Consider the following 26,578-nt stretch of genomic DNA (forward strand, 5'->3'; position numbering starts at 1 on the left):
TTTAATATGCAATATTTGTTTTTCTCTTTCTGACTTACCTCCCTCTGTATGACAGGCTTAAGTTTCATCTACAAAGGGGTATCACCTCACACGGGCCAGAATGGCCATGATCAAAAAATCTACAAACAACAGATGCTGGAGAGGGTGTGGAGAAAAGGGAACCCTCTTACACTGTTGGTGGGAATGTAAATTGGTACAGACACTCTGGAGAACAGTACGGAGGTTCCTTAAAAAACTAAACATAGAACTGCCATATGTCCCAGCAATTCCATGACTGGACATATACACTGAGAAAACCATAACTGAACATATGAATTTGAGGAGAACAGAACTCAGTCCATAACAACTGTCTAGGCTGAATTGTTTACATGAGCTGCAGACCTCATAATGTGAATGCATGTGCCTCAGGGAGCACCTGGCATAGACATGCCCATGCATTCGTGCATGTTCAGTGGTGTCTGACTCTGTGACCCTTTAGACTGTAGCCCACAAGTCTCCTCTGTCCATGGAATTTCCTAGGCAAGAATACTGGAGTGGGTTTCCATTTCCTCTTCCAGGGGATCTTCCCGGCCCAGGGTTAAAATCTGCGTCTCCTGCATTGGCAGGCAGATTCTTTACCACTGAGCCACCAGGGAAGCACCATAGACATGCCCAGCAGCAGACTATTTATCTTTCCCTAATGACCCTTGTGGTCTCATCTCAGAGCATTGCACTGGCTGTCCCTCTGCCAGTAATGTTAACCAACACTCCAACACTCCACTGGGTGGACTTTTATTCTTTCAACACAGCTCAACTTTTTCCTCCTCCATGAAGCCTCCCGGGACTGCCTATTTCCATCACAGCACTAGAGTCAGGCTTTCCCTCTCCTGTGCTCCTCCAGCACTTTGAACCTACCTTATCCCGGCATCTAATGTGCTAACATCTGTTCATCGACATGTCCCCTCCCCTGCCCCACCTGCCTCCCGCCACTCCCCACCCCCCTCGCCCCCCACCCACACCCCTCCCTGCCACTATACCTTCAGGGTGAAAACAATGAATTCTTTCTCTGTGCAGTCCTTTACCAGCAGAGAATCGGAGAACAGAAATGTTCATCGAATTAAATCCACATCTAGGTTGAGGACTGAACATTCCTAAAGAGAGAAAAGAACACATTGATGGGTTCATGACGAACTCATAAACGGACATTTTTCTGCCCCTCAGGTTCTGTCATAGACTGGATTATTCTTCATTGTAGGGAGTCATCCTGTGCCCTGTATGATGTTGAATAACATCCCTGGCCTTTATCCACTAGACGCCTATAGCAGTTCCCCAGTTGTGACAACCAAAAATTCCTCCAGACACCACCCAGTGTCTGCTGAGGTGAGAGGGCAGGATAGCCTGCAGCTGAGAACCTCCGGTCTAAAGCAACCTTGTAATTTATCTCCAAAAGGTGGATAATTTTAATACCAGAAGGGATCCTATCAAATTACACCATGACACCAGGTGTGAATTGGGACTATCACAGGTAACCCAAGATGTACAATCACATGATTCCTCTCCCTATAAACTATCTCAGAGAACAAACCCTAGCCACAGAGGTCAACCTTGGAAACCTCAATAGCTGTTCTTTTCTTTTCTACTTGTGATTTGCTCTTACACCAGAATATTTCAGCTCAAAAGTAAGCAATTTCCGAGCATCAGATCAGGTAGACTGATCACCTGCTGATGCCTTCCAACCACCCACAGCTGTTTCTTTCTGATGAACAGAAACTGCCATCAACTCAGAGAAGCAGAAGTGAATCTCCTACTTCTCATCCCTCAAGAGAAGCCAGAAAAACCTGGTTAGAGACACCTGCTAAGGGATTTATTCCAGTAGGATGAACCACCCAGCTTGTTTCTTATTGTTGTTCAGTCGCTAAGTTGTGCTCTTTGGGACCCCATGGACTGTAGCCCGCCAGGCTCCTCTGTCCGTGGGATTTCCCAGGCAAGTATACTGGAGTGGGTTGTCATCTCCTCCTCCAAAAGATCTTCCTGGGCCAGGGATCGAACCCGCGTCTCTGCATTGGCAGGTGAATTCTTTGCCTCTGAGCCACCTGGGAACCACACAGCTAGTATGTGGCAAAGATGGAGTTTGAATCCAGAAACATGGTTCTTATCTCTAGGTTCTTAACTACTCATTATATATGACCTGTTTGTCATGTGGACTTCTCAGCAGCTACAATAGTGAATTCTTATTGACATGGGAATATTGACAAGTTTGTTAACATCTTATCACATATGTGTGTATACATATACATACATACAATTGATATATAGTATATGTGTGTGTATACATTATATATTTTATGTGTGTGAATATACATTATATGCTGTGCTGTGTGCTTAGTTGCTCAGTCATGTCTGACTCTGAGACCCCATGAGCTGTAGCCCTCCAGATTCTTCTGTCCACGGGAATTCTCCAGGCAAGAATACTGGAATAGGTTGCCATGCCCTCCTCCAGGGTATCTTCCCAACCCAGGGATCGAACCCAGGTCTCCTGCATTACAGGTGGATTCTTTACCAGCTAAGCTACCAGAGAAGCCCATGTTATACGCTAGGCTGTCATAAAATATCAGACTGGTGGCTTAAACAAGAGAAATTTACTTTCCCACAGTTCTAGAGACTGGAGATACAAGATGAAGATGTTGGCAAGATTGGTTTCTCCGGAGGCCTCTCTCCTTGGCTTGAACACGGCCATCTTCACACTGTGTCCTCATACGGTCTTTCCTGTGTGTGCATGTGTCCCTAGTCTCTCTTCATGTGTCCAAATTTCCTCTTATAAGGACACCAGGCTGACTGGATAAGGCCCACCCTAACAGTCTCTAACATTTTAACCTAACATTTTAACTTCATCACCTCTTTGAAAGCCCTATCTTCGAATACAGTCACACTGGGAAGTACCATTACAACTTCAACATATGAATTTTGGGGAGGAACACAATTCAGCCCATAACACTATTGACATACAATATGTCCACTACATACAAATCTTCAAGGTGGGAACCTGCAGTCCATCAACATCAGGCATGAGTGAAAGTGCAGCTTGCCTTCCGACTCCTATTCCTGACAATCCTTCAGCTCCATCATCTCAACTTCCTCTCCCTTCTCCAGCCAGTAACTCTTCTTGCCTGCTCACTCGATGCCAGCCCCTGCATGTCAGCTACTGTACTGTGCTGCTCTTCTTTTCAAGGTACTGTAAGATTTCAAATGTTTCCTTTATTCTCTGTGTTTGTTTTTTATGTATTACTCATGTGAAAAGTATTAGAAACTTATTACAGTATGATGCAGCTGATCGTGTTAGTTGGGTACCTAGGCTAATCTTGTTGGACTCAGGAACAAATCGGACTTGCAAACATGCTCTCAGAACAGAAGGACTTACTGTAAGTCACGTGCATGCCTTAATATATAATAAAATTATAAATCTATAATATAAGCATATCATGTGCATGTATATTTTTAGCCTATCAAAGTGTGTTAAATTATGCCATTCCCTTGCTGAAAACCCTCCAGTAGTTTTTGCACTGGCTTAAAATATAAGCAAAATTCTCCCCAAGGCCCTACAAGATCAGCCCCCACCATGCCCTCACTTGCCTCCTTGCTGTTTCCTGAACAGGTGGGCACAGTCATGTCTCTGGGGGGTTTTCCTCCGCTATTTTCTCCTCCTAGAGCGCTCTCCTCTCAAATATCCTCCCTGCTTTCACCGTGCTGTCTGAAAACTGTCTAAAATAGCATCCTCCACCTCTCTCTGTCCCCTGGTGTGAGTGCTAAGTCACTTCAATCATGTCTGACTCTTTGCAACCCCATAGACTGTAGCCCACCAGGCTCCTCTGTCCATAGGATTTTCCAGGCAAGAATACCTGAGTGGATTGCCATGTCCTCCTCCAGGGGATCTTTCTGACCCAGGGATCAAACCCACATCTCCTGCACTGGCAGGCAGCTTCTTTACCACTAGGGCCACCTGGGAAGCCCCACTGGCCCCTACTTCACTTAATTTTCTCCATAGAAGGAGCACCAACCCTATAACAGAGCAAGGTGTATCTGATATATACCTTTGTTGAGTGGGCTCCTAACACTTGGAAATGAATTGTCCAAGGAGACCTGTGCTTGGACAGCAAGAGACTTTATTGGAAAGTGGTCCCCAGGCAAGAGCAGCAGGAAAACTGCTTTGCCAAATGGCTCACAGTCTCAGGTTTTATGGTAATGCAATTAGTTTCTAGGTTATCTCTGGTCAGTCATCATCCTTGGCCCATAATCTGAGTCAGGGTCCTTCCTGGTGGCCCGAGCATCTCTCAGCCAAGACGGATTCCAGTGCAAAGGATTCTGGGAGGATGGTTGTCTCCTCCCTCTTTTGGACCCTCCCAAATTCTCCCGGTGAGTTTTCGGGTGGCAGTACCAAGTTCCTCACTGGGACCTCCTGTTGTAAGACAACTCACGCAAGTGGTTATCATCATGCCTGGCCAAGGTGGGCGGCTTCAGTCAACGATTATCTAACACGTTTATTTGCTTGTTTATGTCTGTTTCCTGCACCAGAAAGTAAGATGCATAAGAGGAGAAATTCAGGCTATTTTGTCCCCCACTGTATCCCCAGAATAATGTCTGGACACAGTAGGCACTAAAAAAAAAAAAATGGATAGGTAGATAAATAGATAGATAAATAGAGGCCTTCCCTGATGGCTCAGCAGGTAAAGAATCTGCCTGCAATGCAGGAGAGGCAGGTTCAATCCCAGGGTGGGGAAGAGCCCCTGGAGGAGGAAATGGCAACCCACTCCAGTATTCTTGCCTGGGAAATCCCATGGACAGAGGAGCCTGGCAGGTTACAGTTCATAGGGTCGCAAAGAGCCGAGAACAACAGAGCGACTAAGCACATAGATAATGATTTCCATATGTTATCTATATCTGGTTTATACTATATAATATATACCAGTTCAGTTCAGTCGCTCAGTTGTGTCCAATTCTTTGCGACCCCGTGGACTACACAGCACGCCAGGCTTCCCTGTCCATCACCAACTCCCAGAGCTTGCTCAAATTCATGTTCATTGAGTCAGCGATGCCATCCAACCATCTCATCCTCTGTCATCCCCTTTTCCTCCTATATCTTTATTACATATATATATAATATATATGGAAAAGAAATAATTAGATCTCTATCTAAAGAAACAGAAATACTTGTACCAACTACAAATGGATTTCCTTGGGTCCAGCTTCAACATTTTGTTTCATGCAAAAGAAACACAAAACCAGTTCTAAAGGTCTTGCAAAACAAGTTAGTCATTGCTGAAGTCTTCAAGAGACAGCAGAGGAAGTGGAATGATATCACACATGACTTACCCAATTTCCTTTTATAGCTGTCCTTTAGTCTCCAAGAGGGATTGGTTCCTGGACCCTTCAGACATGAAAATCCACGAAAGCTCAAGTCCCTATATAAAATGGTGTATCAATAGTATTTAATATAGATGTGCATATAACCTTATGCACATGCTCCTTTATACTTTAAATCATCTCTAGATTACTTATAATACATAATACAATGCAAAAGCTAAGACAATAGTTGCAGATGCAAAACAAATTCAAGTTTTGCTTTCTGAGACTTTCTTGAATTTTTTAATGTTTATTTATTTATTTGGCTGCACCGGGTCTTAGTTGTGGCATGTGGGATCTAGTTCCCTGACCAGGGATTGAACCTGGGCCCCCTGCTTTAGGAGCACAGAGTCTTAGCTACTAAATCACCAAGGAAGTCCCTGAGATTTTTAAAAATATTTTCAATCCAAGGTTCATAGAATCTGTGGATACAGAACCTGTAGATACAGAGGGTTAACTTTCCTTTCCTTTTCCTCTTTATGGCTCACCCAGTCTCTTTCCTCTCTTTCTCCTTCAAAATTCCACCTGCCTCTTCTCTGCCCCCCCTCCCAATTTTTAGACTGTTCATGGAGTTCTACAGGCAAGAATACTGGAGTGGATTGCCATTTCCTCTTCCAGATAGTGGAGATAGTGGAGGACAGAGGAGCCTGGCATGCTGCAGTCCATGGGGTCGCAAAGAGTCGGACAACAACACAACTTTTTCTTTTAATTGAAGTATAATTGCTTTACAGTATTGCATTGGTTTCTACCAAATATCAACAGAAATCAGCCATAAACAACCCAACTTTTATATCTTTTTCTCCTAAGGGTAGATTCATGTCCTTTGTTATGTAAATCAGCTTAGCCTCTCTTAGTTTTTCCAGTTTCTCTTGTCCCTCCAGTTTTACCCTATTCAATACAACAAAGGATTCAGGGCCAGAAATACAAAGTATGCCTCAGAACGTGAGAAGAGACACTGTGAAAATCTTTTATTTTTACCCTCATATATGTGAGTAAGTGTGCATATGTGCGTGTATCTACGTATGTGTTTTTGTGTGTGTATTTACACCTATATACCATTTTCAAAGAGATAAATAATGAAAAGGTAAATACCATTTTCAAACATAAATGAAAGTACATCAAAGACCATATGAACTCATGGGACGTCCCTGGTGGTCCAGTAGTTAAGACTTCGCCTTCCAGTGCAGGGGGTGCAGATTGGATCTCTGGTCTGGGAGCTGAGATCCCACATGCCTTGGGATGGCCAAAAGACCAAAACATAAAAAACAGAAGCAATATTGTAACAAACTCAATAAAGACTTTTTCAAAGTCATGAAAAAGATTACATCAGCTCGTTAATTGATGAGGTAATCTATGAAATGTTAAGACATGCTCAGAGGCAATTCAAAGAGCAGTTACATCTGTACACAAACATATTTCTATATAAATCAGTCACAAATTCTGAAATGATATGCTAACTGATGCAAAAGCTGGTTAATATTCTATAGGGCAATACTACAGTGCAATGTTCAGAATTATATTTTCTATAACAGAAAACTACGTATCTACCAGACAAAATGCATCTTTGTCTAGGGAAGGAACCATTTCCACTACTATCAAGTTTCTACATGTTATCTTCTATGCCTACTGAGTTGTGAAATTGCTTGGCAATAGAAAGTCCATAAAAGGTGAATCCAACGCCCCATAGAATCAGATAATCCTTGATACTCAGCTCTCCATAGAAGGAAACTTGGTCACATTGTTACTGAGTCCAGGCTCGCTCTGCTTACCACACAACCAGCCAATAAATTTGAGAGATGAGGCATTGAGGCAAGGAGAATGACTTTATTTGAAAGCTGGTTTATTGAAAAAATGGCCCACTAATGTCTCAAAATAACAATCTTATTGGGGTCTAGATGCCAGATTCCTTTATAGAATAGAGAGGTGGAGGGGGTGGTAAGGAAGCAAAGTAAAAAGCCCATTGTGTGTGTGTGCGCTCAGTCGAGTAACTATAACCAGCCAGGCTCCTCTATCCATGGGATTTCCCAGGCAAGAATACCGGAGCTGGTTGCCATTTCCTCCTTCAGGGGATCTTCCCAGCCCAGGGATGGAAGCAACGACTCCTGCCTCCTGCGTTGCAGGCGCAGTCTTTTACCACTGAGCCATCAGGGAAGCCCTAAAAAGTCCATTAACCTTGCAAATATCTCATGGAGGATGTGTTAATTTCTTCCTTCCTGTAGTCATCAGCAGGTGGACAGGGTCTTGAACAAAACCACTTTAGTTTAATACTCAGGCAGTAGGGCAGGGTTCCATGAGGCAGGCCATTATGTACAAGCAGTGAACAAAAGCAACAGGAAGCAAAGGTTAAAGTAACAGATCCAATCTGGAGTCAGAATTGTCTCTTCTTGCAACAATATCTTTTGTCCATTAACAAATCTTGGACATGAGGTGTATTTGGATACAGATATATATATACCTAGAAAAAAACCCCAGAACTTAAACAGCAGTTATCTCTAGGTGTGTATTTTTATAAAAATTTCACTTTCTTTTTTGTCCTTTTCTTCTCAAAATTGCATCACTTATGTTTACAAGAAATAAATTGTGGCATTGTTGCAGAAACCAGTACTCAAGAAACCAAGCACCGCACTCGCAGAGTTGGAGAACTCAGGTTTATTACACCGGTGGGCCCAGAGGAGTTAACACTCCAAGCTCTGAGCCCGGAACAAAGAGATTACAGAGTTTTTATAGACAGACTGTAGTGGGCAACACTAGCTCTTAATAGGCTGGTTTAAACTAAGGGGTTTCGTGTGCTCAGGAAAAGTGGTCACGATGGGGAGGGGGATGCCTGACCCGGACAGGCATGATTAAGCAGGTTTGCAGGGGCTGGGCGATTGCAAAGAGCAGGACAAGGGTGAGTGAGATTGACTCCAGTTCCTAGTATTACCAGTCCCCACTTTCTGAGACTACGTGACCCACGTGACCGAGACTTTGCAAGGGGCAAGCTGAGTTACAGAGGCACAAGGAGAAGGAAGTTGCGTAAAAATTTAACTTTTCCTCTTCAGCATAACATATAATGTGATGCTCTACATCACATTAATTGAATTCAACAAACTAAATATATATGTATTAATATGACTAAGGGCTTCCCTGGTGGCTCAGTGGTAAAGAACCCGCCTATAATGCAGGAGACACAGGTTCAATCCCTGGGTCAGGAAGATCCCCTGGAGAAGGGAATGGCAGCCCACTCCAATATTCTTGCCTGGGGAATCCCATGGACAGAGGAGCCTGGTGGGCTACAGTCCATGGGTCGCAAAGAGTCAGACACAAATGAGTGACTGAGCCTGCACCACGAGTGTATATATGTCAATCCCAATCTCCATTATTCTGTTTCCTCAGGTCCTAGTGCAGTTGCCTTTGTTTCATACTCTTCCCTTGGAAACATCATAAATGCAACTTTTTTTGAAGAGATGAATGAGAAAGATCAAGTCTACCTGAACTCACAGGTAGTAAGTGCTGCTATTGGACCCAAAAAGAACACACCTCTCTCCCAGCCTGTGATTCTAAATTTTCAGCACATGAAGGTGGGTCAAAGCTGCAGTTTGTACTTGCTTGAGTTTCATGGATGTTAGACCAAACAATTTGCATAATACTCCCTGTCAGTGGTTCTGGACCTGCACTGTCCAGTGTCATAACCAGGAGCCAACTGGAGTTATTGAGCATTTGAAGTATGTGAGTCTGAATTGAGATTTTTGAAGGGTTAGCGTTTCCAGATTTAGAATTAGTATTTCCAGACTTTGAAGACTTTGTAAAAAAAAACAATGTGTTAAGCATCTCAATAATTTTATAGTAATTACATATATTGATTTATATTGACACATTAAATGATATTATTTTGAATATGCATGCATGCATGCTAAGTCACTTCAGTCATTTCTGACTGTTTGTGACACTCTGGGCTATAGCCCGCCAGGCTCCTCTGTCCATGGGATTCTCCAGGCAAGAATACTGGAGTGGGTTGCCATGCCCTCCTCCAGGGGATCTTCCCGACCAAGGATCGAACCTGCGTCTCTTTTGTCTCCTGCGTTGGCAGGCAGGTTCTTTACCACCAGTGACACCTGGGAAGCCCTATTTTGAATATAGAGAGCTAAATAAAATAGGTTCCTAAAATTGATTTGATCTGTTTCTTTTCCTTTTTTTAATGTGGTAGTAGAAAATTTCAAATTATTAATACATAAGTGATTTACATGATAATTCTCTTGGGCAGTGTCATTCTAGTACATGGAATTATTTTAGTTGCAGGTACCTCCCACATCTGTGAAATCTGAATTGAGACAAAGTATTTATTCTTGCATAGACACGTGGAATTAATTACTAAGACTACATAATTCAATTAGAAGGAAAATTTGTATATAATCCATTGCCTTCTCTCATTCTCTGCCCAAACTCTTAAAGGCAGGAGGGTTAATAGCCAGACATAGCCAACTCTGTTTAGAAAGTAAGAGTTGAAAGAAATCCTGCCATTGTTTCACAACATAGATGAACCTTGAGGGCATTATGGCTAAGTGAAGTAAGTCAGACAGAGAAAGACAAATACCGAATGATCTCATCTATACGTGGACTCTGAGAAAACCAAGCTCACAGAAACGAAGGACAGATTGCTGGTTGCCAGGGACGGAAGGTCAGGGAAACAGGTAATCATGATCAAAGGTTACAAGCTTCCAGTTATAGGATGAATGAGCTCTGGGGATGTAATGGAGAGAATGATGACTCTAGTTTAACAATACTGTATTGTATATTTGAAAGTTGCTGAGAGAGTAGCTTTTAAAAGTTCTCACCACAAAATGCAAATTGTAATTATGTGAAGTGATGGATATTAACTAACCTTGTTGCAGTAATCATTTTGTAATAGATACATATATCAATCATTACATTGTATACCTTAAACTTACACAATGCTATATACCAAATCTCAATAAAACTAGAAAAATTAATATTTTTTAAATTTTAAGAAAACAAGAATGAAGTCAGGGAAGATGAAGAAACATAGATTTTCTCCATCTGATGCATGAAATCTAGGAATGAAATTTTTGATGTAGGGCATGGGACAGCAGGAATGGAGTGAGATATCTAGGGATGGTCCAGTGGATTATCAAAGGAGATAGAGCCCCCAAACAGGAGAGCATCCAACTCATCTCTTTGGCCCAATCAAATGATGCTCTGGACATCCTTGAGACCAAAAAAAACAGAGAGAGAGACTGAAGGCTGACTTTCTTCTCTCTCCTGGTGATGTTCCTTCCCTACACTAGCCCTGTCATCACATGAGCAATTATTGTGCTGTAAGAGGTCAGGGCAGAATTGATGTAGAAATCAGGGAAATTTGACTTAGAGAGTACTTGGAAGAAAACTTTAAGTTGGTCTTATACTCTTTTTCTATTTGACTCCCATGGTGGAGGACAAAGTCCTGAAACCAGTAACATCTTGTAAAATTCTGACTCCCAGAGAGAGATGAGCTTGTTTTCTGTTATGTGACTCTAGGGGCAGGTATACTGGTGGTCATGCTCTTCACTTAAGATAGAAATCACCTGATCCTTCTTAAGCCATGGTGTCACCAGCCAAGGCTGACGCTCAGAGTTGTCCCTGCCAAGGAACAACATGATGAGCCTGTTCTATTTTCAGGTGAAGCCCAGGGTCAAGAAGATCTTCTGCGTCTACTGGAAAGGCACAAAGGAGGGCGGCCGCTGGTCCAAGGATGGCTGTGCTCTGATACAAGCAAACAAGACTCACACGATATGCAGTTCCACTCACCTGTCCAGTTTCGCTGTTCTCATGGCCTTCCATGGCCAGGTAGGATGTAACTATTGAATTCCTCCAGATAACCCCTTTTGAGACTCTGCTAGGTGGCCCTAGTGGTAAAGAACCTGCCTGCCAATGCAGGAGATGTAACAGACGTGGGTTCGACCCCTGGGTTGGGAAAATCCCCTAGAGGAGGAAGTGGCAACTCACCCCAATTCTTGCCTGGAAAATCCTATGGACCGAGGAGCCTGGCGGGCTACAGTCCATAGGATCGCAAAGAGTCAGACACAACTGAGCGACTAACACTACTACACTACTAGATGGGCATAAGTGCTAGAAAGAAAAGTTTAACAGACCAAGTCTGGGGTGATAGGAGAAGTGTACAGCTTTAGATACAGTGATCAGAGGAGAATGAGCTATTCAAGCTGAAATCTGAGTATTAAGTCAGCAGTGTCACAATGTGGATGAATCTCAAAAATATCACACTGGGTGTTAGACACAAAGGACCATATACTGTAGGATTCCACTTATGTGAAATGTCTAGGATAGGCAAATCTGGCCTTCCCTGGTGGTCAGTGGTTAAGAATCTGCCTTATACAAGGGACACGGGTTTGATCCCTGGCCTGGGAGGATCCCACACGCTGAGGAGCAACTGAGCTTGTGCACCACACCAAATGAGCCTGTGCTCTGGAGCCTACAAGCCGCAACTACTGAGCCCACACACCACAAGTACTAAAGCTGACTCACCCTAGATCCTGTGCTCTGCAACAAGGGAAGCCACCCCTATAAGAAGCCCTCACACAGCAACGAGAGAGTCTCCCCCACCCGCCACAACTAGAGAAAGCCCACAAGCAGCAATGAAGACCCAGCACAGCCAAATATAAAATAAAATTAAACAATAAATATTTACAATAGGCAAATCCGTGAGACAGAGCAAACAAACCCAGTGTGTTCTAGAAAGAATAGAATGAATGAGAGGGAAGTGGGAAAAGTCAGGTTTGGAGAGAAGGGAGCAGGGGAAATGTGTCAGACCACAAATGCCAAAGTCAGGAGTTAAGATTTCATTCAAATTGCAATGGAGAGACAATAGAGGATGTGCATCAGGGATTCTACATATTTATGTTATTAGAAAGTATCTCTGGCCCCTGAGTCAAGAATGGTCAGTGGTGCAGCAGAAGTAGCCCAGCAGAGAGATGATGGTGGTCAGGATTTGGATGGCAGCTGCAGAGTTGGTGGGGAAAGGTCAGACTTGACACATATCCTAAAGGTGGGTTCAGAGGACTTATGGATGACATAGGCTGGGTGACAGCACACAGGAAGTCTGCATCCCTCCCCTCATTGCAGAGATACAGGTGGTCTGCCTATTTTGGGATGCCACATTCCAAGGGGTGGGAGAATATAATCCCAGGGCAGGAAAGTGTGACTGTGGTCTCCTCTCTGCTGGGTCCCAGGAGGAGGATCCCGCACTGACTGTGATCACCTACGTGGGGCTGAGCCTCTCTCTGCTCTGCCTCCTCCTGGCGGCCCTCACCTTCCTGCTGTGCAAAGCCATCCAGAACACCAGCACCTCGCTCCACCTGCAGCTCTCGCTCTGCCTCTTCCTGGCCCACCTGCTCTTCCTGACAGCCATCGACAGAACTGAGAACAAGGTACTTATTCTATTCCAGAATGTGCTTGCCTCAGGGGATGCTGAATTCATGGGGCTATGCTGCCTTGGACCCCTCAATGAAATAGCCTTGTGTCCTAGAGGGAGGATGCGTGGCGAGGTGAGCAGGCTGGCATTATCAACCACCTTTACTTTCAATGACCGTGATCTAATAGCAGTGCTTCTGAACTCAATGCCAGTATAAAGGAGAGGTCCTGGGGTCATGCTCCACCCTAACAGACCCTCCTGGTGACACCTTCATCCACCCACAGGTGCTGTGCGCCATCATCGCAGGTGCCTTACACTATCTCTACCTGGCCTCCTTCACCTGGATGCTGCTGGAGGGCCTGCACCTCTTCCTCACTGCACGCAACCTGACGGTGGTCAACTACTCCAGTGTCAACAGGCTCATGAAGTGGCTTATGTTCCCTGTGGGCTACGGAGTCCCGGCTGTGATCGTGGCCATTTCTGCAGCCTCCAGGCCTCATCTTTATGGAACACCTGATCGGTAAGATTGATTCTCACCCTGTGCCATGGACAGATGTGAGGGCAGTGCTATTGGCAGTGATTCACATAAACACAACAAATGCACTCTACTTTCCCTTTGAGTGTAAGGGATCTAACTTCTTTCCCAGTGAGACAGGGAAAGATGATGTGGAAAGTTCTGGAAGGAGGAAATTTTGCAGTTAGGTCCCAGCTTTATCCTTCCCATAATTTGTGACCTTAAGTCCTCAAGTCTCATGCTCAGTTGCTAAGTCATGTCCAACTCTGTGATCCCATGAACTGTAGTCTGCCAGGCTCCTCTGTCCATGGGATTTCCCAAGCAACAATACTGGAGTGGGTTGGCATTTCCTCCTTGAGGGTATCTTCCCGACCCAGGGATCAAACCCATGGCTTCTGCCGTGTATCCTGCATTACAGGTGGATTCTTTACCACTGGGCCACCTGGAAAGCCCCCTCAAATCTCAGTGCCCTCATTAGTGAAATGGGGATAATAGTCATCTCCATGGTTCCCAACCTCGAAATACTGGTATGAAAATTCAGCAGGTCTGTGCTTGTAAACTGTTTCATGTAGCAGCAACACATGGAAGCGAACAATCAAGGCCTGCATTGTCATCAGCTGACATTTTCAAGAAACATTGGAAAAGGTCTCTGTTAGAAAAAGATGTCATTTCATGTCCATTTCATGTGCTTTCTCTGATCTCCTTTCATGTCCCTTTTCCCATTGTTTCCAGATGCTGGCTCCACCTGGACCAGAAATTCATCTGGGCTTTCCTTGGACCTGTCTGTGCCATTATCTGTGTGAGTGAATATGTGGCTCCAGTGTTCCTGACCTAAGGAGAAGCGCCAGACATGCTGGGTGCAGGATAGCACACGGGACACACATTTTCTCAGTTATACGGTTTGATTTTTCCACTTGCTACCGATTCAAACCCATGTGCAGGGAGGTAGGGGTTGTGTGCAATTTACAGAAGGCATGGTACATTTTGTTTAATGGCTTTTCAATTTCTTTTTTTCAGTATAGTTGCTTTACAATGTTTTCTTAGCTTCTCCTGCACAGCAAAATGAATCAGCTATATATATATATATATATATATATCCCTTCCATTTTGGGTTTCCCTCCCATTTAGAAGACCACATTGCACTCTACAGTATGTTACCATAAATTAAGCAGACACAGTACATTTTAACTTGCATTCTCCATGGTCTGTGTCACTCTTGCAGGTGAATTCTGTATTTTTTCTCATGGTTCTTTGGATTTTGAAAAGAAAACTTTCCTCTCTCAACAGTGAAGTATCAACCATCCGGAACATAAAGTAAGTTATGGTATTTTCTAACCTCGTTTTCTTCTACTCACTTCTTACTGGTCCCTCCTACATATCCACAGAGACATATATGCACAGTCAGCCTCTAGGAACTAGCAAGGTCACTGCCATCTTCCACTGCCACAATGAGAAGCTATATTCAATGGCTGGGACTCAAAAAAAAGAAAGTGGGATAGAAGTTTATTTCATTCTCATGCCACAGAACAGAGCTCCACTGAGTGATCCAGGACTCAAGCTCTTTCTATTTTGTTGCCCCACCAGCCCCTAGGATGTTGTATCCCATCCATGGGAAGGAAGTGACATGGAATTTGCAAGTTCCATATTTAATCATATCCCATTGGTTAGACTTTGGTCATGTGGTGACACCTAGCTGCAAAGGAGGCTGGGAAATGCAGTTTCCAACTGGGCAGGCATGTGTCCTTGATGAATCTCAGAAAGGAAAGAGATCTAACACTAAAAGGAAGAAGAGGAGGGACTTCCCCGCTGCAAAACACAAGAGGAAATAGTTCAGGAAGGATTTAGGTTAAAATGTATTTTGTGTAATACTGTTTCAAAAAATCGGGGACTATGAATATTTTTTTTTATTTTGCAGCATCCATCTTTTTTAAAATTTATTTTTAAGTGGAGACAATTGCTCTACAGTGTTGTGTTGCTTTCTGCTGCACAACAATGTGAATCAGCCATGAGTATACATATATCCCCTCTCTCTTGAACCTCCCTCAATCCCCTTCATCCTACTCCTCTAGGTCATCACATTGAGCTGATCTCCCTGTGCTATACAACAACTTCCCATTAACTATCTTACACATGGTAATGTATATGTTTCAATGCTACTCTCTCATTTGTCCCACCCTCTCCTTCCTCCCTGCTGTGTCCACAAATCTGTTCTCTACATCTGTGTCTCTATTCCTGCCCAGCAAATAAGTTCATCAGCACCACTTTTCTAGATTCCATATATATGCGTTAATATATGATATTTGTTTTTCTCTTTCTGACTTACTTCACTCTGTATAACAGGCTCTAGGTTCATCCACTTCAGTTCAGCTGACTCTCATTTGTTCCTTTTTCTTGCTGAGTAATATTTCATTGTACCTTTGTTTTGTATGTTCCACAAATTTGTTATCTATTCATCTGTCAACGGACATCTAGGTCGCTTCCATGTCCTGGATATTGTAAATAGTGTGCACCATCCATCTTAATTTGAACATGTAGTTTGCTGAGGTTTTCACTATAATCACAAAAGTAGCACATTTGTTACTTTTTTATTATTTGTCAAAAGTTTTCAAAATATATAGTTAAAAATGACAGCTGCTTGCTCCCAATTTTCCTACTACTTTACCAACCAGGAAATCCAGAGGTAAGAAACTGTATGATATGATGTGTCTGATATTTTCCCAGGCCTTTTTCTGTGCATTTTGTATAGAACAGACAAGCATACATACAATAGTATCACACTACACAAATTGTTCCTCAACTAGCTTTTCTCAGTTACATATTATATTTTAAAATTAAAGATATATAGATATATAAATAAGGTGACCTTACATCTCAGTTTTCCTGGGATGGTCCCAGTTTATGTTTGCTGATGCATTAGGTTTATTAATAGCATCGCTTTTTTATTGAAGCATAGTTAATTTAAAATGTTCTGTTACTTTCATGTATACCACAAAGTGATTTGGTTACCCACACATATATGTATATTCTTTTTCAGATTCTTTTCTATTATAGATTATTACAAGATAATGAATATAGTTCCCCTGAATTGCACCTCTTTTGATCTCAAAAGCCTTCCTGCTTGAATAACAAATTATAAGACCTCCCCCATCTGTAAGTGATAAGACAGAATGAGACAAAGAACTTTATAGTTTTAGAATGTTCTACATATGTATGGTACTAATTTTGGGCTTCCCAGGTGGTGCTAGTGGTTAAAGAACCCACCTGCTAATGCAGGAAACACAGGTGATGCAGATTCAATCCCTGTGTTAGGAAGATCCCCTGGAATAGGAAATGGTAACCCACTCCAATATTCTTGCCTAGAGAATCCCATGGACAGAGGAGCCTGATGGGCTACAGTCCATGGGGTTACAAAGAGTCAGACATGACTCAAGCAACTTTGCACGCACAATTTTGTTCTACATACTATCCTAAATATTTCCCATATGTTGTCTCAATATTTGCAGCAACTCTATGAAATAGGACTATTACAAATATTAGGGAACTGAGTTATAGGAAAGTAGGAAAATTCCCTGACAGTGCAGGGGTTAGGACTCATCGCTCTCACTGCTATGGCCCAGCTTTGACCCCTGGTCAGGAAACTAAGATCTCCCAAGCTGCATGATATGGCCAAAAAAAAGGTGGGGTGGTGGTGGAAAGAAAGCCATTAAGTAACTTGCCCAAGATCACAAAGTTAGTTAGTGCTGGCTTGGTTTTAAAACGTAGGCATTCTAGCTCCAGAGTGCTCACCATTAACAACTATGCTGTAGGGATGGTCACGATCATTATCAGGTTTCTTTACATTATCAATTATTACTACCCAGGATGCTGACACTCAAAGCCACAGCTCAGCTCTTCATCTTGGGATGCACGTGGTGTCTGGGAATCCTGCAGGTGGGACCGGGGGCCCACGTCATGGCCTACCTCTTCACCATCATCAACAGCCTGCAGGGTGTCTTCATCTTCCTGGTGTACTGCCTCCTCAGCCAGCAGGTAAACAGTGACCTCTTTCTTTTTATATATACAAATTAGTTCTGTCTATTCATTTTTTTAAGTTTATTTATTTTTGGCTGCACTGGGTCTTCACCGCTTTGTGTGTGTGTGTGTGCGGGCTTTCTCTAGTTGCAGAGAGCTGGGCCTACTCTACACTGGAGGAGTTTCTCATCACCGTGGCTTCTCTCATTGTGAAGCACAGGCTCTAGGATGCTCGGGCTTCAGTAGTTGCAGCACGCAGGCTCAGTTGCTCCATGGCATGTGGAATCTTCCCAGACCAGGGATTGAACTGATGTCCCCTGTATTGGCAGGTGGATTCCCATCCACTGTACCACCAGGGAAGTCCAGCAGATGCTGTTGATGGCCCGCTCATATCCCTTTGGCATTCTATTCTACAAGCCCATGGTTGTTTATTATAAACACCTGTGACTCTGTGCCCCTGGGCTTCTTACTGCCCACAAGACATGCCTGGTTCATGCACAGGGCAAGCTAGTATTTCCAGAGAATAGTGACCCTTGAAAGCAGCCTCAACCAATGCCTGATGGGTGCTAGTAGACAGATGCCCCAGCTCCCTTGTCTCTGAGGTGAATAACCCTGAAGTATGTCCTATGCTCTCTCCAGAACCCCTCAGTGACACTGAACCCTAGCTGTCTACAGTGGAAACACAGAATGAAGGATCATACATCTTTTATTAGCTGTCTTTCTTTCCCTGTCTCACTTTTGCACGGATCTACTGGTGTTTCTTGGGCGTACCTGTTGCTCAGTTGTTCAGTTGTGTCTGACTCTTTGCAACCCCATGGACAGTAGCCCACCAAGTTCCTCTGTCCATGGGATTATCCCAGCAAGAATACTGGAGTGGGTTGCTACTTAATCCTCCAGCAGATCTCCCAACCCAGGTATCAAACCTGCATTGACAAGCGGATTCTTTACCACTTAGCCACCTGGGAAGCTCCTCTGAGTGTTCGTGTTTGTGTTCATGTTCAGTCATTCAGTTGTGTCTGACTCTTTGGGACCCTATGGACTGTAGCCTACCAGGCTCTTCTGTCCATAGAATTTTCCAGGCAAGAATACTAGACCAGGTTGCCATTTCCTACTCCAGGGGATCTTCCCAATCCAGGAATCAAACCCGTGACTCTTGTGTCTCCTGCATCGGCAGGTAGATCCTTTACCACTAGAGCCATCTGGGAAGCCCTGAGAGCTAGATTGAGGAATTTTCTTCCTCAATTTTCTTCTATCCTATTCCTTTGTATATGCATATTTTGTCAATTTTCTATGACAAATGTATATTCTGTAATATGAAAAAAATTATTGTGGTAAATTATACATAACAAAATTTATCATTTTAACCTTGTTAATTGTACAGATCGGTAGCATTAGGTACATTCACATTGTCATGCAACCATCACCACCAACCATTCTAGAACTTTTTGATCATCCCAAACTGAAACCCCGTATCCCTTAAACAATAATGTTGTATTCTGCCCTGCCAAGCTCCTGGTAATCACTACTCTACTTTCTGTCCCAGTTAATTTGACTATTACAGGTTCTCAACATGTTGAATCATACAATAGTTGTCCTTTGGTGTCTTGCTTATATATTTCCTGGTGGCTCAAATGGTAAAGAATCTGCCTTCAGTGCAGAAGACCCGGGTTCAACCTGTGAGTTGGGAAGATCCCCTGGAGAAGGAAATGGCTACCTACTCCAGTATTCTTGCCTGGAAAATCCCGTGGACAGAGGAGGCTGGCGAGCTACAGTCCGTGGGGTCTCAAAGAGTCAGACACAACTGAGTGACTAACAGTTTTTTTTAACACATATATTTCACTCAGTGTAATGTCTCCAAGGTTTATCCATGTTATAGCCTGTTTCAGAATTTTATTCCTTTTTAAGGCTAAATTACATTCCATTGTATGCATATACCACATTTTGTAGGAAAAGGTTTTTTCATAATGTTCCCATCCTCTTCCTAACTCACTGACATTTCTCTTCTCCAACATTAACAAAAATAATCCTGATATTTTCTTTGATGTTCCAGGTCCAAAAGTGGTTTGGCGAGATCATCAAATCTAAATCTGAGTCTGAGACTTACACACTTTCCAGCAGGTTTGGTCCTGACTCAAAACCCAGTGAGGTAAGACTTGTGACTTATTCTACTGTGTCACCCCTTGACACCCCAAACTTCCTCTCCTTGTCTTAGAACAAGCTCCCTTTCATGCCGAGTGTGGGGAAGAGTTCTTTTCCTGATGACTTTGCATTCCTCATTCCCATCATGTTGTTTCTCACTGTGTCTTTCTTGCTCACTAATAGTGCCTAATCTGGCTATTGTATTAATATATATTCTCATCATTTGAAGTATGGAATAGTTAGGGAATTTGAGATTGACATGTACACACTGCTATATTTAAAATGGATAACTAATAAGGATCTACTTATTATACCACAGGGAACTCTGATTGATGTTATGTAATAAGCTAAATGGGAAAATGATTTGAAAAAGAATAGATACATTCATATATATATAACTGAATCACTTTGCTGTACACCTGAAACTAACACAGCATTGCCAATCAACTATGGTAGTAATGGTGGTTTAGGGGCTAAGTCATGTCCAACTCTTTGTGACCCCTTGAACTCTAGCCTGCCAGGCTCCCCAGTCCATGGGATTTCCCAGGCAAGAATACTGGAGTGGGTTGCCATTTCCTTCTCCAGGTGATGTTCCCAATCCAAGGACTGAACCCACATCTCCTGCTTGGCAGGTGAATTCTTTACCACTGAGCTACCTGGGAAGCCCCAATATAAAATTCAAAGCTTTTTAAAAAATAAAATAGAAAACTAATAAGAACCTGCTGTATAGCACAAGGAACTCTACTCAATACTGTAATGATTTATGGGAATAGAATCTAAAACATGGATACAGGGACTTCCCTGGCGGTCCAGTGGTTAAGACTCCGTGTTTCCAATGCAGGGGCCACAGATTCGATCCCTGGTCAGAGAACTAAGATATGAATGCCGCGTGGCATAGCCAAATTTTTTTTTAAGTGGATACATGTATAACTGATGCATTTTGCTGAACAGGAGAAATAAACACAACATTGTACATGAACTATAGTCCAATAAAAATTAATTTTTTTTAAAGTATGGGTAAAACATATCACCAGCACCACTACCATCTAAAGGAGAATCCTTTAGGGGGAGACTTACAATCACAGACATAGCAGAGTGGTCATCGTCCCCCAAAATATGGCTGTTTCAAAAAGAGGTGGACTTGAGCCCCGTGGAGGTAGTGGATACTACCGAAAGGGATCCAGAAGAGGAAGCCCACCCCAGATGTTCTACATAATTATAGAGGAGGAGTGCATGTAACAATGGGACCTTCCTGGGAGAGGAAACGGTCTTGTTAGAAACAGAACCTCTCTAGAACTTGCTTGTTGGTTTTTTCTGTTCTTCCATTGAGTTAACTCAGGATTGACAGCACCAAGGAATGCGCTCCCAGTACTACCTGAGACTTCTCTCCACAGTTGACCCCTAATTGATCTTTTATAGAAATGAGAGCACATACTTGTAAGAAGGTATGTCACTAGACAGGCTCCAAAGATTCTAATCCATAAAAATTCTCCCAATCTCATTTGGCTTTATGTCTTCCATGTACATGCCTACCACATCTGCTAGCTAAAAAGCCTTAGAATATGTTACTTTTAAGCTAAACAAAATTGAGAAATTTCTGAAACACTGTTTCTACATTTCTTGAGAAAATATGGAATTTTCTTCAGCAGTGGAAATATCGAGGTCACTGAAGAAACAGTGACCTCCAAATTCCTTCTTGGAGGAAGGGAAGGAGAATTCATTCTAAATCTCTCCAAAAGGACCAAGAAGAAAATGGAACCAGGAAAAAGTGTTAGGGCAGGCATGTCAACTGATTGGAAAATTTCTTTTTGGAAAAATTTTTATAAATATTAAGCTTATAGAGAATAGAGCTAATCAAGTCATAAGAAAAAATATTAAGCTTAATATTCTCAATAAGAGTAAAATTGTTATAGGTGCTAACCACTGGCTGTGACCTTTGAAACGTTTCCCAGATAACCCAAAAGAATTCCCAAAGCTGCCAGCACTCCAACTACTAGTTTCCCATGATGAATAAGGAAACGTTATTATTATTATTGCTTAACACTATGGAAATTGAACGAGTGTTACTTTAAAAAGGAAAGAATACAAAAAAAAAAAAGGAAAGAATACATGATATATATTGTATATTTATGATATATTTTATATGTAGCTACATCTAAGAAATACAATTGCTTTAATTAGAAGAATTTCTGAAGTTTTTCCTTTTTTTATGCACAGAGTATGAGTAAAAAGCTAACAAAACACTTTGTCCTTTATGGAGAAACTTGATCTTGGGTTAACTTTCTAGCTCTGCTCCCCACAAACTTGGTAACATTGAAAGGTCGGTTGTATAACCAGGGAATACTGCTTATGGGAAAAGTCTTGCTTGAGGACAAGAAATTCTGCAAATGAACAATAAATACCAGGAGGGAAGGCATAGCTTTGGACTTCCTATAAAAACTGAGTCAGGAACTCCTATCCTCATGGGCAGCTGTAGGGAGATATTTGTTCCTCTGTGGAGCCTGAAACTTCTAAACCAAGCTACAGCTTGTAGGGGGCAAAGAGAATATTTATTGAGTTCTATAATATGTCCAACATTATGGTAAGCAGGGAACATACAAAATGCAACAATACCAACACAGTAGCTGCCTTCAAGGAACTTAAGAGTCTAGCCTTTCTTTATGGACAAAACCCAGCATCCTAGGGGCTGAAATTCTAGAGTGGGATACTATATCCACACTTTTTTCCAAAAAAAGAATTCTTCATCCTGTAGAAGGGGAGTTTGGGGGAGAATGGATACATGTATATCCATGTATATACTAAGTCTCTTCACTGTTCTCTGGAAACTATCACAACATTGTTCATCGGCTATACCCCAATACAAAATGAAAAGTTTAAATTAAAAAAAAAAAAGCAGTAAGTGAATTTGGGTAAAAGATTTTAAAAAAGAATTCTTCATCCTGGATTTTTGAGAAGTCCTCCCACTATAATCTAAAGAAGCCCAAAATGCTAGTATTTCAAGCCATCCTTGCCTGCTGAATGGGGCTTTCTGGCTTTAACCAACTCCAACTGTTCCTGTCTGTTTTGTTGTTCATTTCTTTGTTTTTTTATCCTGACATCTAGCTTTAATCTAAACATCTTTGGGGTGGGATGTTTTCTAGGTCAAGTGAAAAGAAAATACTAAAACTAGAACATTCAGCTCTACATGTCATGCACGTGGATCTGGTGGCATCATGAAGAACGAAGGTGCAGACAGGAGAATCATTATACATGTCATTCCTGGAGAGGAAAAGTTTAACCTTTACTTCCTGAAGTGTTTGTTCTGCATAATGGGATCTCAATAAATGTGCATTCAACTGGATTTCTCTTCACTATTATGTTTTCAATCAATGCTTATTCCTGGATACCCAAATAATGACCATTGCAAATACTCCATGGACTTTTTGTGAATGAGGGAGCCCTTGTCAAGGCCTTTTTCTCAAGTTCTTTCTCTCATCCTAAATGTGCTTTTTAAACTCAAACCATCAGCTTCTTCCGAACCATCACCTTTACCTCCTTTCTTATCCAGGCTAAATCTCGTGATCACCCAAGTCAAATGATTCTCCCTCATACTTTCAACACCTTTGCTTCCTCATTCTGATTCCATACTTAGTGTTGTTGTTCAGTTCCCCAAGCCGTGTCTGACTCTTTGCAACCCCATGACTGTAGCACTCCAGGCTCCTCTGTCCTTCACTGTCTCCTGGAGTTTGCTCAAATTCATGTCCATTGAGTTGGTGATGCTAATGAACCATCTCATTCTCTGTCACCCCCTTCTCCATCTGGCTTCAACCTTTCCCAGCACCAGGGTCTTTTCCAATGAGTCAGCTCTTCACATCAAGTGGCCAAAATATTGGAGCTTCAGCATCAGTCCTTCCAATGAATATTCAGGGTTAATTTCCTTTAGGCTTGACTGGTTTGATCTCCTTGCTGCCCAAGGGACTATCAAGAAACTTGTCCAGCCTCACAATTCAAAAGCATCAGTTCTTCAGTGCTCAGCCTTCTTCATGGTCCAACTCTCACATCCATACATGACCACTGAAAAAACCATAGCTTTGACTATATGGACCTTTGTCGGTAAAGTGATGTCTCTGCTTTTTAATACACTGTCTAAAGAATGTTCAAACTACCAGACAATTGCACTCACTTCCCATGATAGTAAAGTTATGGTCAAAATCCTTCAAGCTAGGCCTCAGCAGTAGATGAACCAAGAACTTCCAGATGTACAAGCTTGGTTTAGAAAAGGCAGAGTAACCAAATTACCAACATTTGCTGGATCATAGAAAAAGCAAGGAAATTCCAGAAAAACATCTACCTCTGTGTCATTGACTACACAAAAGCCTTTGACTGTGTGGATCATAACAAACTGTGGAAAACTCTTAAAGAGATGGGAACACCAGACCATCTTACCTGTCTCCTGAGAAACCTGTATGCTGGTCAAGAAGCAACAGTTAGAATCCTATATGGGACAACTAACTGGTTCAAAATTGAGAAAGGAATATGACAAGGCTGTATGCTGTCATCTTGTTTATTTAAACTTATACAAGGAACACATCATGCAAAATGCTGGGCTGGATGAGCTACAAACTGGAATCAAGATTGCCAGGAGAAATATCAACAACCTTAGATAGGCAGATGATACCACACTAATGGCAGAAAGCAAAGAGGAACTAAAGAGCCTCTTGATGAGGATGAAAAAGGAGAGTGAGAAAGCCGACTTAAAACTCAATATTAACACCTTAGATCATGGCATCCTGTCCCATCGCTTCTTGGCAAACAGAAGGGGAAAAGGTAGAAGCAGTGACAGATTTCCTCTTTTGAGCTCTAAAATCACTGCAGATAGTGACTGCAGCCATGAAATTAGAAGACAATTGCTTCTCGGAAGGAAAGCTATGACAAATCCAGTCTGTGCTAAAAAGCAAAGACTTCATTTTACTGACAAAGGTCCACCTAGTCAAGGCTATGGTCTTTCCAGTAGTCATGTATGGATATGAGACTTGGACCATAAAGAAGGCAGAGTACTGAAGAATTGATGTTTTCAAACTGTGGTGCTGGAGAAAACTATTGAGAGCTCCTTGGACAGCAAGATCAAACCTGTCAATCTAAAAGGAAGTCAACCCTGAATTGGAAGGACTGTTGCTGAAGCTGAAGTTCCAATACTTTGGCCACCTGATGTGAACAGTCAACTCATTATAAAAGACCCTGGTGCTGGGAAAGATTGAAGGCAGAAGGAGAAGAGAGCAACAGAGGATGAGATGGTTGGATGGTATCACCGATTCAATGGACGTGAACTTGGGCAAACTCTGGGAGATAGTGAGGGACAAGGAGGCCTGTGCTGCAGTCCATGGGGTCACAAAGAGTTGGATACGGCTTGGCAACTAAACAGCAACTAGTTTTGTCATAGCTTTCCTTCCAAGGAGCAAGCATCTTTTAATTTCATGGGTGCAGTCACCATCTGCAGTGATTTTGGAGTCCAAGAAAATAAAATCTGTCACTACTGCCACTTTTTCCCCTTCTATTTGCCATGAAGTAATGGGACCAGATGCTATGATCTTAGTTTTTTTAATGTTGAGTTTCAAGACAGCTTTTTCACTCTCCTCTTTCACCCTCATCAAGAGACTATTTTCTCTTCACTTTCTGCCATAAGGGTGGTATCATCTGCATCCAGGACTGATCCAATCATAGGAGGCACTGTGGATTGTCTACTCAGCAGTCGTTGTCACCATTGCATGTTCCTTTTTAATAGAACCTTAACTGTTTTAATATTTAGGACAGCAACATACCTGGTCCCAGGGGTCAGTAGAAATTGATCTCAGCCCAGTGATTCTCAACTGGAGGTGATTTATCCCCACCATTAGCGACATATGGCAATGTCTGGAGACAATTTTGATTGCAGTAACTTGGGCAAGGGGGGATGCTACCAGCGTCTAAGCAATAGATGTCAGGGATGCTGCTAAACAGCTGCTAGACAGCTCCCACATACAGAGCAGAGTTATCCATCCCTAAATATCAGTAGTGATGAGGTTGAGAAACCCTGGTATAAACTAGCCATAGTGATATTCTTCCCATTTGCTAGAAATTGGTTTAGGATAGACATTTGGACCAGTTCTAGCCACTGAAATGTAAGAGACACCTATTGGAACATACTTTTTCTCCTTGATAAAAAAACAAAGACAAATTCAAGGAGAGCTTGCCAATTACTCCCTAGTTTTAGCTGCTATCATATAATAATATGATGCTTACAAAGGAGATAGCATGGAAATACTAAGGATGGAAGAGTGAAAAGTCAGAATTAAGCTGGGCTTTATGATATTGTTAGGTTATGACTGTAACCAACCCTTGAAATTTTCCAGATGTAAGACAAATGAACTTCTTTTGTTAAGTCACTTTGGGTCAGGTAATCTGTTACTTGTAGCCTAAAGCATTTTTCCTTATGAACCAACCATGTTTCTTCTCCACTCTCCATCAAAGCAGTGAGATCCCAAAATCATTCATCTAGGAGCCATAACAAATGTGTGCTTTCTGGCCTAAACAAGACCTCCCAGGCTACCTGGAACTCACTCTTCCTATCCCTAGTCAACTTCCCCATGTGGGGAGTTCCAGTTTTTCAGTTCTTTCTTCAATCTGCATCCCCTTTCTCTATATAAGGTAGAAGATCTCGTTTCCTACTTCTCAGAGAAAATAAACACCAGCTGATGGAAACTCCCTCAGCCTCCTGACATCTCTTACAGATATACCTACATCCATACTCATCTTTGATTCCTTCCCCCATTGATGCTCATCGTCTCCTCTCTTCTTCCACAATGGCAGAGGGGTCCCTCCTCTTGTTTAAAGCTAACCTCCCGCTCTGTGCTTTGGACCTTGTCCCCCTCATGCCTCTTTGGGGACCTTTCTCCACCAATAATCTCCCCTCTCTCCTGAGTCTTTCACCTTCCTCACATCCTCACCACCCTCGGGTGAGGAAAGATGCTCTTTGCTCATGCTAAAGATGGATGAGCAAGCTTTTTCTAGATTTTTCGGGCTGGATACAGTGATAGATAGACGATAGAAACGTGCTTGTGCTCTGTTGTTTCAGTCGTGTCTGACTCTTTGCATCCCCATGGACTGTAGCCCGCCAG

At 42.5% G+C, this 26,578-nt stretch overlaps 1 protein-coding gene across 2 annotated transcripts in view; it reads left to right on the forward strand.

The window, feature by feature from the left end:
- ADGRE3 (adhesion G protein-coupled receptor E3) overlaps positions 1-22,785 on the forward strand; it is a 56,416-nt gene extending 33,631 nt beyond the window's left edge. For both annotated transcript variants that reach the window (XM_081501297.1, XM_081501295.1), the window contains exons 8-16: positions 8,752-8,936; positions 11,032-11,199; positions 12,600-12,797; positions 13,066-13,301; positions 14,028-14,094; positions 14,518-14,609; positions 17,156-17,324; positions 19,357-19,452; positions 22,586-22,785. In XM_081501297.1, the coding sequence (XP_081357423.1) occupies positions 8,752-8,936; positions 11,032-11,199; positions 12,600-12,797; positions 13,066-13,301; positions 14,028-14,094; positions 14,518-14,609; positions 17,156-17,324; positions 19,357-19,452; positions 22,586-22,594 (1,220 nt within the window). In that variant the 3' untranslated portion in view covers positions 22,595-22,785. The remainder of the gene's footprint in view (positions 1-8,751; positions 8,937-11,031; positions 11,200-12,599; positions 12,798-13,065; positions 13,302-14,027; positions 14,095-14,517; positions 14,610-17,155; positions 17,325-19,356; positions 19,453-22,585) is intronic.
- The last annotated feature ends 3,793 nt before the right edge of the window (positions 22,786-26,578 follow it).

This window comes from Giraffa tippelskirchi, chromosome 6 (assembly GCF_054371585.1).
Source record: "Giraffa tippelskirchi isolate mGirTip1 chromosome 6, T2T-mGirTip1v1.2.pri, whole genome shotgun sequence".
NCBI classification, from domain to species: Eukaryota; Metazoa; Chordata; class Mammalia; order Artiodactyla; family Giraffidae; genus Giraffa; species Giraffa tippelskirchi.